Below are 14,834 nucleotides of genomic sequence, written 5' to 3' on the forward strand. Positions count from 1 at the left end.
GCAAAGTGGGCGAGAATTTTTCTTACTTTGTTTACGATGCTGAGGAGAACATGAGCTGACTTAGGTCGTCGCAGTCAATCAAATATGCGAAGAGCTACTTCACGCGTTAGCCGTTCTAATGACCAGAAACAGATCGAGAAAATAGTCGTATAAAATTAAATGTTAGTAACATAATGAAATTGAGAGATCTCGCAGACTCAGTGCTCCTGTGATTCTGAAACGATCCTGCATTCCACTGTGATCCAGCAATAGATTATTGTGCCGACAAATCGGTAAAAATTGGGGAAATGACAATAATTGGTAAATATTGTAATATATGTATTAGAAATAATTATATACAAATCTTTAAAAATTACCGATACAAGGACAAGTTTATCACTTTTTGAGGGCGCTATTACCACTACCAGATGCAGATCATCTATTTTTATAAATTTATTTTATGGGCAATTCAGATGCGGAAGGTGGTAAGCGTTGTGCTCACAATCCAACAGTGAAGAGAACCATTGTCCATGAATTACAATATTTTCTTCATCGGAACAGCAATTTAGTAAACATGTTCAAAATAGCATTGGATCGAATGCCATCCGAAAGCCATAATATTGTCGTTCCAGCTGACAAAACACCTGCTGATGAGCCGATGACGATGAGGCCGATGACACACAAGGAGGTTTAATTCGCTCACCATTGACGAAGTGGATGATGTCATTGTAGGAGAAAATTTACAATCTAGAGATATTGTGCTTCATCGTCGGAATAATGATTTGAAACATGTATCTGAAACACACAGGACTTATGATGTGTTACAATCTCCTTTGATCGTCTGGCAGGAGGAACATGGATACCATTAAAATATAAAAATGGTTACACAAGTAACAGGCGCTAATGCCAAACAGGTGCTTACAAAAAGTTTGCTATGAATTTCTATTCATAAAGACTCATGATCCGTGAAGGTGAAGTAAATCTTATTATTATCATTTTCTAAGGTGCTTTTCCATCAGTTTGCAGTTGACATGCATGTCAAAATTGAGACTGAACGATTGACAAACATCTGTTTGAACCAAAGACAGCTTCGATCAGAAAAATACATTAATTATAAATGCTATGAAACAGTTGACCCAAAATTGCATGCAGAGTTTTCAACTGTATGGTCGACGGCAAGTGTTCCAAGTGATTCCCAAGAGACCTGATTGCTGAAACCATCACGGGAAATGATGGATACTCATTGTATCGTCGGCGATCAGTTGCGGACAATGGTCGATTGGTAGTTGTGAGGGTAAAAGGACAAAATGTTGATGTAGACAATCGTTGGATTGTGCCATACTTGCCAATATTGTCCAAAGCTTTTGAAACTCACATTAATGTAGAACATTGTAACTGTGTGAAGTCTAAAGGACATATGTAATGTTAGCAAAGGTAGCAAATATGGCCGTCTTCGCTACAACCGGTGCAAATTATGAAGTATCACAGTACCAGATGGGTCGCTATGTAGGTAGCAACGAAGCAATTTGGCGTATCTTTTCATTTGTGATCCATGAAAGACAAATACAGTAGACCAAAAATAAAATATTTATCGATTATGGCAGTACGAAGTCTGCCGGGTCAGCTAGTATTATATATAAAATAGATATATTTACGTTATCGACATGCCGAGTATATTTTAAAAAAATTTAAATCCACATATTTTATCTGCTAATATATCCTCATAGGTATATTAGGATATATTAGCAGATAAAATATATTTTTTTAGAAATCAACTGTATATCTGTATTATGGGGATAATCGAATGAGTAAAGACACACAAGCCTGAAAATGCTATATTATGCACTACAAACATTTCTTTATTGATCTTTACTTATAACAGCACTCTCAGCACTGTTCCACTCAACTACGATATCTCCTTTAATTTTACTTCCAAAATTTCGATAACAATTATACAAACGTACTTAGCGTTTCAGAATACAAGCCCCTTTCCATCAGAAACATCTGATTAACATGAAACATATTTCTAACAACACGTTCAATCTCCTAGTTTTTGGTGAATTTTGCTTTTTTTTTGTTTCATCTCTTTCATGCATAAACACGGTTAATCCAATCATAAGCGTCAGACCTAAATAGTCACACAACTGGCTAAAGCCTTTTTTGTAGAAGTTTTGGAGTTAATTTCGCCTGTCCAATATTTTCCTTTACCGTTGACCTCAAGATGAATTTTAAACGTATATTAAGCACATAAACTCCTAATTTGGATTCGACCCAATAATCTTCGTTTAAATTTAAAATGTTATCTCTGGCCATGCATCTGTGCTGTTAAAGTTTTATTAAAAATATATCAGTTTATATTTTCACCCTGTTTCCGATACAAGCAAGCTATTGCTCCAGACAAGGCCACTTCCCACAATTCTACAATTCCGTCACTAATGCAATATGACGCACGTGTGACGTAGCGACGCGACGGAACTTGTATTATTATTATCATGTTATGTCCCGTGAGCAATTAGGTTTACAATTTCGTTCCAATCCTTCAGGCAAATTTTTGGTGTAATATAATGCTGAAAGATTTTTGGTTCTGACGAGTATTTCGTTTAAGATACCTTAAACGAAATACTTTTCTCTTTTCAATATAAAAAAAATCTACCGAAATATTAAACGTTTTACTTAGTAGTACACATTGTGTAACCGCTATAAACTAGGCAGTATTTTTAATATTTATTTTCCAGTTTGTTTGGTAGGTGATCCAGTGGAATAGAAATAACAGTGGATATTCCTTGATAGTACATACATACCATCAGCGCCGTCAGGGGCCCATTTGCCAATCCGCCGACTTATTTGCCATTACAATACAACAACGGCTGTTAGATTTTGTATCATAAATTATAGTATATTTTTAAATGTCAATTAATAAATATAAGCAAAAGTATTTAATGTCCCTCACTACGCTAAACATGCTTGGTGGATTTTAATTTGGTACATTTTTCTGACTCTTGCCGTTACTCAAAGTAGTCATACAAGGCTGAACTCGATGAATTATAAACATAATTTATGTACATGAAAACTTAGTGCTTGTACCAGTTTGAATCCCAATCATAACTTACGATATACACGTTATAGTCACTGAGCCAATTTGACTCTTTAATAGTGTTTACTTGGTGTGTGCAAGCTAGTCTGGGTACCACCCACTCATCAAGCCAGTGTAACTACAGGCACAAGAGACATAACATCTTAGTTCCCAAGGTTGGTGGCCCATTGGCGATGTAAGGAATGGTTAATATTTTTTACAGCGCCATTGTCTATGGGCGATTGTGACCACTTACCATCAGGTGGCCCATTTGCTCGCCCGACGATACCATAAAAAAAATTCCTTCATATAAATATGTCTGCTTATGTATAACTTATGTATATTGCTCTTAAGTGATATGAAGATAATCTTGTGTATTTTGATACGGTACATACTTCGTAGATCGGAAAATCGGGATTTCGACTTATTTAAAACAAACCTGAGTTATACAGCTTTCTATATTCGATAATTAGATTCTTACAGTATTAATATCACACAATATCTCAGAAGATATTCGAATTTTTTATTTCGATTCGAATGGGTAACGGAATGAAATAGTGGAAAATAAACGTGTTAAAGAAACTTTTAGAGCAAGTATAGTTCAATCATTCAACTGACAAATGAAACGAATGATTTCATTCAATTTAATAGAATGGTTTTCTCGAAGTAAAACAGCAGCTGATTTAATAACGTGATTAATGATAAAGGTAAGTGTATTAAGCAATACACTAATGTTTCAGCGAACGTGGAATGGGAATGAAATGGATTAGAGTTGAGCTCCAAGACATATCGATGTTTTATTGGATTTTCTTTGATTTCATTATACACGATTTACGATTCGTTCATATTTAGTTCGTATGATAGTAAGATGACATTTTTAATCTGTTTCATTATTTCGTATTTGATTGTGAATTGTTTTTTATTTTTTCTACTGTCAAATTATAATCGGATAAAAAACTTATGTCCAAATATTGCGTAGCCAGTATTTTGAATGATAATGAAAACCACATCAAAGCTCATGTTCTTAAACGAATTTAAACATGAATCAATTCTATCATTTACGTCAAGTACAGAAACAATTGCCAAAGTATAACACTTCAATGGTCAAGTCAAGAAGCTCTTCTTGACCGGTAATGCTCTGCGAACAATGCTTAGTATCACAAAAGTTAAAACATGGGTTCATTCACCCTCAAAATTGGAAGACAGTAATTTGATTTATTATTGATGAGTGTATTATATCTACGTAGATGGGCCAGTAATTGAGCTCTTTCAAAGATAAAATATATAACATACTATCTATCACACGCAGCTTCGCTCGCATTTAAGGGGTGTTCGTCAGATTTTAGGCATAAAAAAGTAGCCTATGTCCTTTTTTGGAATTCAAGTATGTTTCAGACTTTCATAAAAAAACACTGACAGACAGACATGCAGACTTACTGTCGCATTTATAACATTACAATAGATAAAATAATAGTCTTTTGAATCGTCATGTTAGTGTTGAAATAAATGTAAAGCTACCACCCGTTCGGAATATAGATTCTACCGAGAAGAACCGGCAAGAAACTCATTAGTTACTCTTTTCGACGTTTTCAGCTACAGTTTATGTCAGTAAAGAACAATTACATTTTTATATAACGCTTTTTTATATTTAATATGAACTTGTATTGAGTACTATGTCTTACGTATCAATGTTATTTTGACATGTCGTTTAAATTTGTGATAGTTTTATAAGCATATATATCATGTCAGTAAATCAATTTTATTTAATCTAGTAAAAAGCTCTAGTTGTGTATCAGGACGCATCAGTCCAAGTTTTATAAAAAAAAAAATTTTGTGTATACGTCGATGGTGTTTTAAATATAAATAAATATATTAGCATAAAAACTAAGAAGGATAAGATGTCAGAGATCACAGTGGAATTTCTTAATAGTTTATGATTTATTTAGAAAGTAATAAATCAATAGAGGGTTTTGTCAACGGTTGAGACGTCAGCACAGAATCGTCAAAAGGCGTTAATCGACGAAGGGAGAATGCTCCCTCACAACAATCCTACCATTTTATACAGCTTGACGGGGAATCGTTATTCGAATTGTAGGTCAGAATAGTTTAAGAAGTCGAATAGAGAACGATTATGTACCCCTTCCCGAGATAATCGCGTTTCTTAAGTTGAGTTGTAATTACACAACCAAAACTACATAGCTGTGTGATATTTCGGTTATTTAAACTATCTGAGAAGATTGAGCCAATTTACTGAATTCCTATTGAACGTTCGACCATTTTCGTCTTATTCTATAGGCATCTGCTTGTCATATTCAACTTTCAGCCTTTATAATTTAGATATATCCGTTTCTGTTAGGTCCTCTTTTGTTATTAGTTTTCAAATTATCACAGCATACCTATGAGTGATTAGCAAATATTATTTGTAATAATATTAACATTTAAAATTTTATTAGTAATAAAAGTGGCAGCGTAAATTGTCCACCTGATAGTCATTTAAATATATTTTGGAAAAACTCAAAGCTCATGCCATTTCCATGTAAAAAAATCTACGTCAACAAAATCTTAATGAGAGTATATAACATTAATAATACTATTAAATCTTTGATGGAGGGTGCTACGTCCCACGCAGGGTTATACAAATGAAACATAATTTGGTCCATGAACTTGACAAACTTTTTTTATCAAGGATAACAAAGTTTTTCGGAGAGCTTGATCAAAATGCTCGATTAGAAGATTTTTGTATTGCTTCTATAATTAATTGCAAAAATAAAAAGCTAGATGACTACTAAAATAAATTCCGAAATCCTGAACGGTACCAGAAAAATAAGTAATTGAATTATTTTCGTCAACGATATTCAGTAGTAGTCCGAGGCATTAATTTATTTTTGAGAGCAAGAAAGCCGTTGGTCCATCTCCTGACCTTTCTTGTATCAGATCTCCGCCCAACTAAAAATATATAGAGCTAATTGCGAGTGCACTTGAGTTTGCGAACATACTGGTGCTCTTTTGTCCAGAATTTTTATAATATAATTACTTATTTATTTAAAAAAAGAGTTTCAGCTCAAAATGAGTAAACAAAGTGAACTGTTTAACGTTAGATGTTCGTTCAAAATTTTTCTTAGTTTTTTGAATAAGTTGGAAAATTAGTAAATATTTATATTTTCGTTCGCACAAGTTAAATTAATAAAAGTTAAATTGATCTGAATTTTAATGCCTTTATAAAACATGAGTAAATAAGTTCTCAGTGCTCATGGTCATATTAACTATGAATTTTATTTTTATTAATAATCTGGATTATTTAATATAACCTGTCTCTTTGATGTGTAACATATTTTCTCTCGCTTTTTGTACTCTTTGGGAATGATTTTGTGAAAAGGGTCGGAAGTGTGTATGTAACAGGAATTCAGAGAAGGGCGCGCTGTTTGATTTGACCAATGAACCCTTATTATCAAGGTGACATATCAGATGTCACACATCATATGCGACTACTACTAATCAAATCAAAATACTCTTTATTGTACACCAACTAACAAATTTAGGCAAACACATGAATTCGTTCAATGACCTTGTCATCTCACGGCGATATTTACATCTTTCATAATAATAAAACGAATTTTATTAAACATTCCAAAGGTTTGTTTCTGCTTTTTTTTTTCAATTTTCTAATTTGCTTTAAAATTTTCAGTACAGTATTTTATCTTTGTCATGTCTTAATTTCAATTATTCTATAATTTATTTACTTATTAAATTTGCTTTTATATTTTGTGAATATATTTTTGAAGGTGAATTGTCAAATCGAATGTTACCTATATCAGTTTTTAATTTTAACTGTTTAGTGATAAGTTGATGGTGTAACTATTTCAATAAATAAACAAATACATAAGTCACATTCACGAGAAATGCACAAGAGCGAATAAAATAGCGATCTCTTCCAGGCGATCTTAAGGTAGAAAAAAGAAACTGAGGTAAAAACCACAGCTTATAAACACTACTTATACTACAAATAACATTATTACTACAGCTTTTTCATCTTTTTGAAATAAAACAAAAGAAATATGTAAAATATAAAAAAAGGAAGAAAATACATTTCAAAGACAGTTATTAGCGGAAATTCGGTACAAGTATAAATACATTACATCGAGACTGTATTGTTCGAAATGGAAAAGCGGAACTTGTTAGTCTGTACGTTAGGTCGTGAGTTGATTAGTCGGCTTAAGTAGAATTGCAGTGTCAGAAAACGTAAGCTAGTTGAATAAATACCATTTACAGACGACATCCTTAGCTTAAACGTGTCGTTTGGAACTAAAAGGAGCTCAAGGTAGAAACAGAAGATTTTTAAATGAACTGTGGTTAATTAAATACGAACACAAAGTGCTTTTTTAACTGTTATTACAATTATTAAGATATTAAAACCTAAAAGCATTGTTAAAGATATTAATTGGACCGAAATGGGTGATAAAACTCTTTTGACAAAAACAGACCCGTCGCCCGTCTAACTCTTCTAATAGATTGAGGATATGTGATGTTATTTCTATGAATGTTTCCTTAACGACCATCATTATTATTATTCCACTGGTTTTATCTTTTTGACTAGATTATGAATATAATATCATAAAATATTTTGCTTAAACTTATATCACTCGAATGAGCGTATTTATGATAATTGACCGTATATTATTTATTTTGGTTCAGCTTTTATTTTAAACAATAATAAATAAAATAAATCAAAATTGAAACCAACCTGAGACAGACTAACAGATTTTCTGCTGTCCGTTTTGCTGGGCTGTCTTGAAAAACTTGGAGGATGAATGCTAAGAGGTGAACCGGGTTCTGAGTCAGTTTTTCCTTCGTTGCTGCTAGTTCCCGCTTCCTAGGTAAACAAGGAATTTATATTAGCTTTGCGTTATGTATCATAAGAGTCGATAGAATCCAGTAGCTAAAACACGTGCATCTTAACCAAAGATAAGTTTCAAAAGCGGGCACTAAGGCCGACAAAAGTCATATAAGTACCACTGTAACTTGATGAGCTCAATTAGTGCTTACAATTAATTCCGAGCACAGCTGTGAGGAAACTGGAAGTGTCGTATGAAAATCTTCAACATGTGCCTCGAATAGACAGGCGGCCTTAGCCCAGCAGTAGAACATTTACTGGTAACTTTACTACCTTTTAATTTTATGTATTATATAATAAAATGAGTTTATAGTAATTGCACCCATGCAATTTCCATAGATGAAATATTTTTTAAGAAAAATATAGTAGAAACAATTAAAAAAAGGACGAAACCAAAAATAAAAAGGATTTGTTGTTTACGTTTTATTTGAGCGTTGATGTTATGGAGCAAAAATGAGGTACATTCTGTGTTACCTTATTCACATAAATAGGTATTGGTGCTTTCCGAGGCACATGACTATAACACAGCCAACTTAGTGGTAGGGCTTTGTGCAAGACCATATGGTGACGTACCAACCAATGATCATATATTCTACTGATACGCAGCTATGTATTATTTAGTTTTGGTTTGAATCTCCTCAACCAATTCCCAAGGTTGGTGACGAATTGGCGATGTATGGATTGGTTAATTTTACAGTGCCAATGTCAAAAGACAGTTGTGTTTAAACATATCCTTTCTAATTTTAGTCCGCTACTGAGAATTACTTTTCAGAAAAAAAACAATAACCTTTTTTTTTTTTTGGCATTACCAGCCCGTAAATGTCCCACTGCTGGAATAAAGGCCTCCTCTCATTTTGAGGAGAAGGTTTGGAGCATATTCCACCACGCTGCTCCAATGCGAGTTGGCGGAATACACATGTGGCAGAATTTCGTTGAAATTAGACACATGCAGGTTTCCTCACGATGTTTTTCTTCACCGCCGAGCACGAGATGAATTATAAACACAAATTAAGCACATGAAATTTCAGTGGTGCTTGCCTGGGTTTGAACCCGAAATCATCGGTTAGAAACAATAACCTTATTGATTCTAAATGGGATTTTAATCCTGCACTTTCTGGGTATCTATTTTCACATTTGCTCTTCATGTATGTAGCCTCATGCTTTAATTTAATAATAACAATTAAATACTTTTATACAGATGTATCTATAATATAGAAATAATTAAATTATGAAATTAAATGTAATGGAGCGCGGGTGAATAAATGCTAATACTGGAGCATATTAAACCGAGAACTCAAAATAGTACAAACGTAGTAGTCCAATTTAGAGAATAAATTAATACAAAATAATTTAAACATGAATATCTGACGTAATATTTCAATAGTCCTTCGGAATGAATGTTGTTACACGTGTTCTTGTTTTCAAACTCCATTAAGTCATTATTGATTTTCTCTAAAAATATTTCTACATGTATTTCGTCTAGATAGAAGCCGATTTTACGTAGAAACTAATGAAAATAGTTTGTAACTTTTACAAAAGGAGTTGCTGTATTGCAGTCTTGAATTCAAGTAACGTTTTCAGGAATATCTTTCATTATTTAGGGTTCCGTAAGAGATGATTCTATTTCAATTTCAATGAATAATAAAATCGTGTGAGTTATTTTCGTAATTTTGATGCCAATTGAATGGCATATGTTTTCAAACTTGTAGAAAATAAATAATAATGAAATAATTTGATCTTCGTTTGTAACATGTATTGTTTATTGAAAAAGTTTCAGGAATTTAATAAAAGCACGCTTTGCAATACCAGATTTATATTTCAATATGATTTGCCTTTCATAAATCCTTTATTAAATGAAATTTTGATCATACACACACAAGTATTTATTCGTGTATATACATATTTCTATAAAATATACTAAATATTAAAATTCCTTTCGTATCACCAATTGCTTAGTGATAAGTTTTGTTATTCCAGTTGAATATTAAAGGCACTTTTGAACCGTCATTTTATAAGAGAAATTTAATGTAAAAACTAACATTTTAAACGAATTTGTTCCGGAAAAAAAAACCGGAAACAATGTAAAAATATATATTATAACAATACATGTAGATATTCTAAAGTGCTATTAATATGCCGGGAGGTACGTCAAACCTTTACGTTCAAAATTTTTATTGAAGCGACTGAGAAAGTGCTGGAATTTATTGAATTTCACACTCCACGAGGGTTCAAAGCGATGAGTTAACTGAATTATTATTCGTTTTTTACTTCCTGCAGTATGTTACCGGTCATATTTCAAATTGGCAGCGCTTCGTGGGTGCTACTACTCATAGCATAATATAATATTTCACTTTGAATCGCAGTGTTAAAGTTGGCAGGGCCACAGCATAAGGAACATAACATCTTAGTTCCTAAGGTGATGTAGATATGGTTAATTTTTCTTACAACGCCAGTGTTTTCGGACGAGGGTGACTACTTACCATCAGTTTGCCAATTTTTTCATCCTACCTGTTATTATATAACAATTAGCAGTAATTCATCTGAAATGCTTCTCCATACCAATACTTGTTCTTCGACTTTTTTATAATAAAGGGTATTGATGGAAATTTACTTCCACTGCTCAAATTGCTGGTTCTTTAGGTAGGGAGTAAATCCCTTTTTTAAAGGTATCAAAAACACAACTGTTGGAAAGACCAATGGCTACTTCTGTTTCCAGTGTTATTTATAAAGAAAAAATTGTACTTCTTAAACATATCTCCTTACAATTATACCAACATATAACACTATTATACATATATTCGAGAACAAGCGCGGCGTTTATTTAGATGACGCTTCTAGTAATCCTTTTTCTTAAAGAGCTTTAATTTTTTTTAAAAGATATCGTCTATTGTTAAGGAATTACAATACTATGCCTAAAGTTTGGAGTAGGAACCACAAAAGGCCAAAGGATTAGAATAAACATGTGACTCTTAAATAATTTTGATTTATATATAGACTTAAATTGAAAATATTTTAATTTAATTAAAAATTACCGACTTTGTTCTCGTGCTATTATATTGCTCGTCAGTACGTCGGTATATTTTTTTTCACGATGTCCGATTATAATAATTATTATTTTTTTGTTTCCAAAGGGGGTACCTTAACGGTGGGGATGTAGTTCATAAACGAATTTAGTCAAGTTCTGATTTGATAATGAGATCCAAGAAAAACTTTAAATTTTTAAAAGCATCTGCAAGAGATATTGTCAAAGACTTAACAATGTTATATAATTTTGAGCACGATTTCTGTTTTGGAAAGCGGATATTAATTTTATATAAAGTAATAAAATCTTATCGCGGGATCCAAAGGGCATTTTAGGTCTTTTTATCATAAATTTGTTATAATGAGTTAAAACTAGTAATTTGGTAAGCACTTATACACTTGACCCAAACAATTATCCGTTCCCTAATTCCTCCTTTTATGGGTTATATAATTGTGTGTGTGTCCTATATAATTCCCCTGGGTTCAACCATTTCTTTACAAACTGCATTAGAACTCATTAAATGTCTGCTTTTAATCAACATCCGAAACTTTTCGGAAAACTGACTGAGTCGTTATAACAAATATGAAAACCTCCGCAAGCTTTACTATCACACTATCCTCCAGTTTCTGAAACGATGATCAAAGTGAAATTAATTGATTGGGCCTTAAGCTGAATGGTCATTGGTCTGTAGCAGGCGATGACGTAATAAGCGAAACGTAACGTTAATTCTGACGATGTTGAAAATTTAATAGGTGTTAATCTCCTTCATAGTTAAGTAAATTTTAAGGCAAATGCAAAACGAACAACAACAACATTTACAGCCCGGATTTTTCCCACTACTGGGCTAAGACCTCCTCTCCCTTTGTGGAGAAGATTAGGAGCATTTTCTACCACGTTGCTCCAATGCGACTTATAGGATTCACATGTTGCACAATTTCGTTGCAATTTGGCACATGCATGTTTTCTTACGATGTTTTTCTTCACAACAAATTAAGCACGTGAAAATTCAATAAGTTTGAAATAATTGGTTAAGATGTACGTGTACATACGTGTACTTGCTTCTAAATTTCTATATAATGGTATTTTGTACTAGTGACAGTCATCGTGTTTTTTTACGTTTTACGACTACTGAAAAATACAATATTCGATAAGATAAAATGCTATATCAAGAATAAATAAATTGAGTATTAACTATTTGATCGTGTTGATTTAAAAATACGTAGACCTCTAAATATTTTTAAATTTCAACATTTAATTTCACAAATATCCGCATACAATTTCGTATCGTATAATGCTATAAATTCTGCGTAAATTTAAATACGTACCGGCTTTCCAGAATATATCGATTCGTTCCTTGTAAACATTCCTACATATGTATGTATTATGTAATTTGTTTTATTACTTTTACACGTATCAACAAAAATAAATATTGTTAAATATTCATTTCGTAAGTATTTCAAATAAATAATTGTTAATTTATCTATTTCATATTTTTGTTGAAACTTAAATGTTAGATAAAACCCGATATATAACAACTTGTATCATAGAAAAAAAACATTGAAAAAAAAATACGCACATGAATGTATGATTACATAAAGAAAAGTATACTAAAATTTTAAAAAAACCCTGTATACTCGAACATTTTACAAATACATAAACAAAATAAAAAAAAAATTTAAAATCGCTATCGGGCAAAGGTAGTTTGTTAACGTGTAAATTGTAATACTGTGGTTATAAAGGGAAAACATGGACGAATACGAAAATTAAATGGTTTTCTGTGGAAAATAAAACTAGTAATAGCTAACTCGATTAAAAAGTTCAAATATGTCGCAAATCGCTTAAAATTGTTTAAAAACGTCATTAATCTTTATTCTAATTAAAAACAAACTAAATAAACACCTACAAACTTGAAATTGGGCAGGTTCCTTATAGATTGCAGACATCCGCTAAGAACGGATTTTACGAAACTCCATCCCTGAGGGGTTAAAACGGGGCTTGGAAATTTGTATGTAAGTCCTATGTTTTAAAGTAAGAGACTTATAATTTAAAATGATGGTGTTGATGTACAAAAAAATGCACAAGAATATTTGTTATTAACGAGAACTCATACCTCGATCATATATTGTGAGATAAAATTTTAAAGTAGTGGAAATAATAAGGAACTGTCCGTCCCGCTAACATATTCCTGTTATATCAAATTTCCAATGCACGGTATAATTAAATATATATTACGTCCCAGTATTGCTATTCTGTGACTCTCTCCGTATCCCACTCGTGAAATGTAACTTACGGTGATACGCGTTTCTGATGTGTGTATAATTTAATATTGTCAACTACAAACTAGGCAATCGGCCATTGAGCTCGATGGTTAGAACTTGTGTATCGTTACCATAATTAATCGAAGTTCTCAAGTTCAAAACCCGATGAGAATCACTGAATTTTCATATTCTGTTTTTACTTTTTGAGGAAATTTCATGAAATTGACCTAATTAATACAAATCCGTGTTTAAGCAGAATGGTACAATATTTTTTTCCTTTAAAGAAAAGTAAATAAATAAATATTTTTCCTTTAAAAACCTTTTCGTTGCAAGTAGACTAGTTCCAGTATTACATACCCAGACGTTACTTGGCAATTTTACATTACATTTTTTACATTAGCAGCCTGTAAATTTCCCACTGCTGGGCTAAGACTTCCTCTCCCTTTGAGGAGAAGGTTTGGAGCATATTCCACCAGGCTGCTCCAATGCAGGTTCGTGGAATACACATGTGGCAGAATTTCGTTTAAATTAGACACATACAGGTTTCCTCACGATGTTCTCCTTCACCGCCGAGCACGAGATGGATTATAAACACAAATTAAGCACATAAAAATTCAGTGGTGGTTTGAACCCGAAATCATCGGTTAAGATGCAGGCGTTGTAACTACTGGGCCATCTCGAGGCAATTTTATGGACAGATATTATGTAACACAAAGTCGTTAAATTATCAACGAACGATCGTCGCTCAGATTCAATCGTTTATTTTTAATGTATCTATTTAATAAGTTCTGATATTATGGTTATAATGCTTACAGAGAGCGGCGTTTCTTGTACCCACATAACCTTTTCAACTATAAACTAACCTGTGATTTCACTAACAGTTTATAAAGTGTGTTACGAGAGCTATAATTTTGCATGTTTTTAGTTTTATTAGCAGCCTGTAAATTTCCCACTGCTGGGCTAAAGCCTCCTCTCCCTTTGAGGAGAAGGTTTGAGCATATTCCGCCACGCTACTCCAATGCGGGTTGGCGGAATACACATGTGGCAGAATTTCGTTGAAATTAGACACATGCAGGTTTCCTCACGATGTTTTCCTTCACCGCCGAGCACGAGATAAATTATAAACACAACTTAAGCACATGAAAATTCAGTGATGCCTGTGTGGGTTTGAACCCGAAATCATCGGTATGCACGCGTTCTAACCACTGGGCCACCTCGGCTCCTTAGTTTACGTAGAACAAAAGTCATCGCTTTCATCGCTATAGAACCTTAACGAGTATCAAATATTTACTTACGATCGAAATTCACGTCAAGATATTTAATTTAATTTACTCGAATGTCACCGATGATGTGAGTGTGAGATCTTGGATAGTATTATCTTTACTTACAAATGTTGACATTTATTATAAAGGCACTAACTAAAACAGTCACTTCGCTGATTGTGGAATATAATTTAATATTATCGAGTACCTACATTTTACGAATTTACGAGACGTTTTAAGAATGTCTATGGTCTCTTTTTTACCTGAAAAAATGCTCTTTCGCTTTTCACTAACGTGAAGTGGAGGGGGGAGGGGTTATGGGACTCGCCGGTGCTGAGAACGCTTGGTG

At 32.9% G+C, this 14,834-nt stretch overlaps 1 protein-coding gene across 1 annotated transcript in view; it reads right to left on the minus strand.

Moving 5' to 3' along the window:
• LOC125072159 (rabphilin-3A) overlaps positions 1–14,834 on the minus strand; it is a 56,841-nt gene that overhangs the window by 13,116 nt on the left and 28,891 nt on the right. Inside the window, exon 5 of the mRNA XM_047682695.1 lies at positions 7,794–7,922. Coding sequence (XP_047538651.1) covers positions 7,794–7,922 — 129 coding nt within the window. The remainder of the gene's footprint in view (positions 1–7,793; positions 7,923–14,834) is intronic.

This window comes from Vanessa atalanta, chromosome 20 (assembly GCF_905147765.1).
Source record: "Vanessa atalanta chromosome 20, ilVanAtal1.2, whole genome shotgun sequence".
NCBI classification, from domain to species: domain Eukaryota; kingdom Metazoa; phylum Arthropoda; class Insecta; order Lepidoptera; family Nymphalidae; genus Vanessa; species Vanessa atalanta.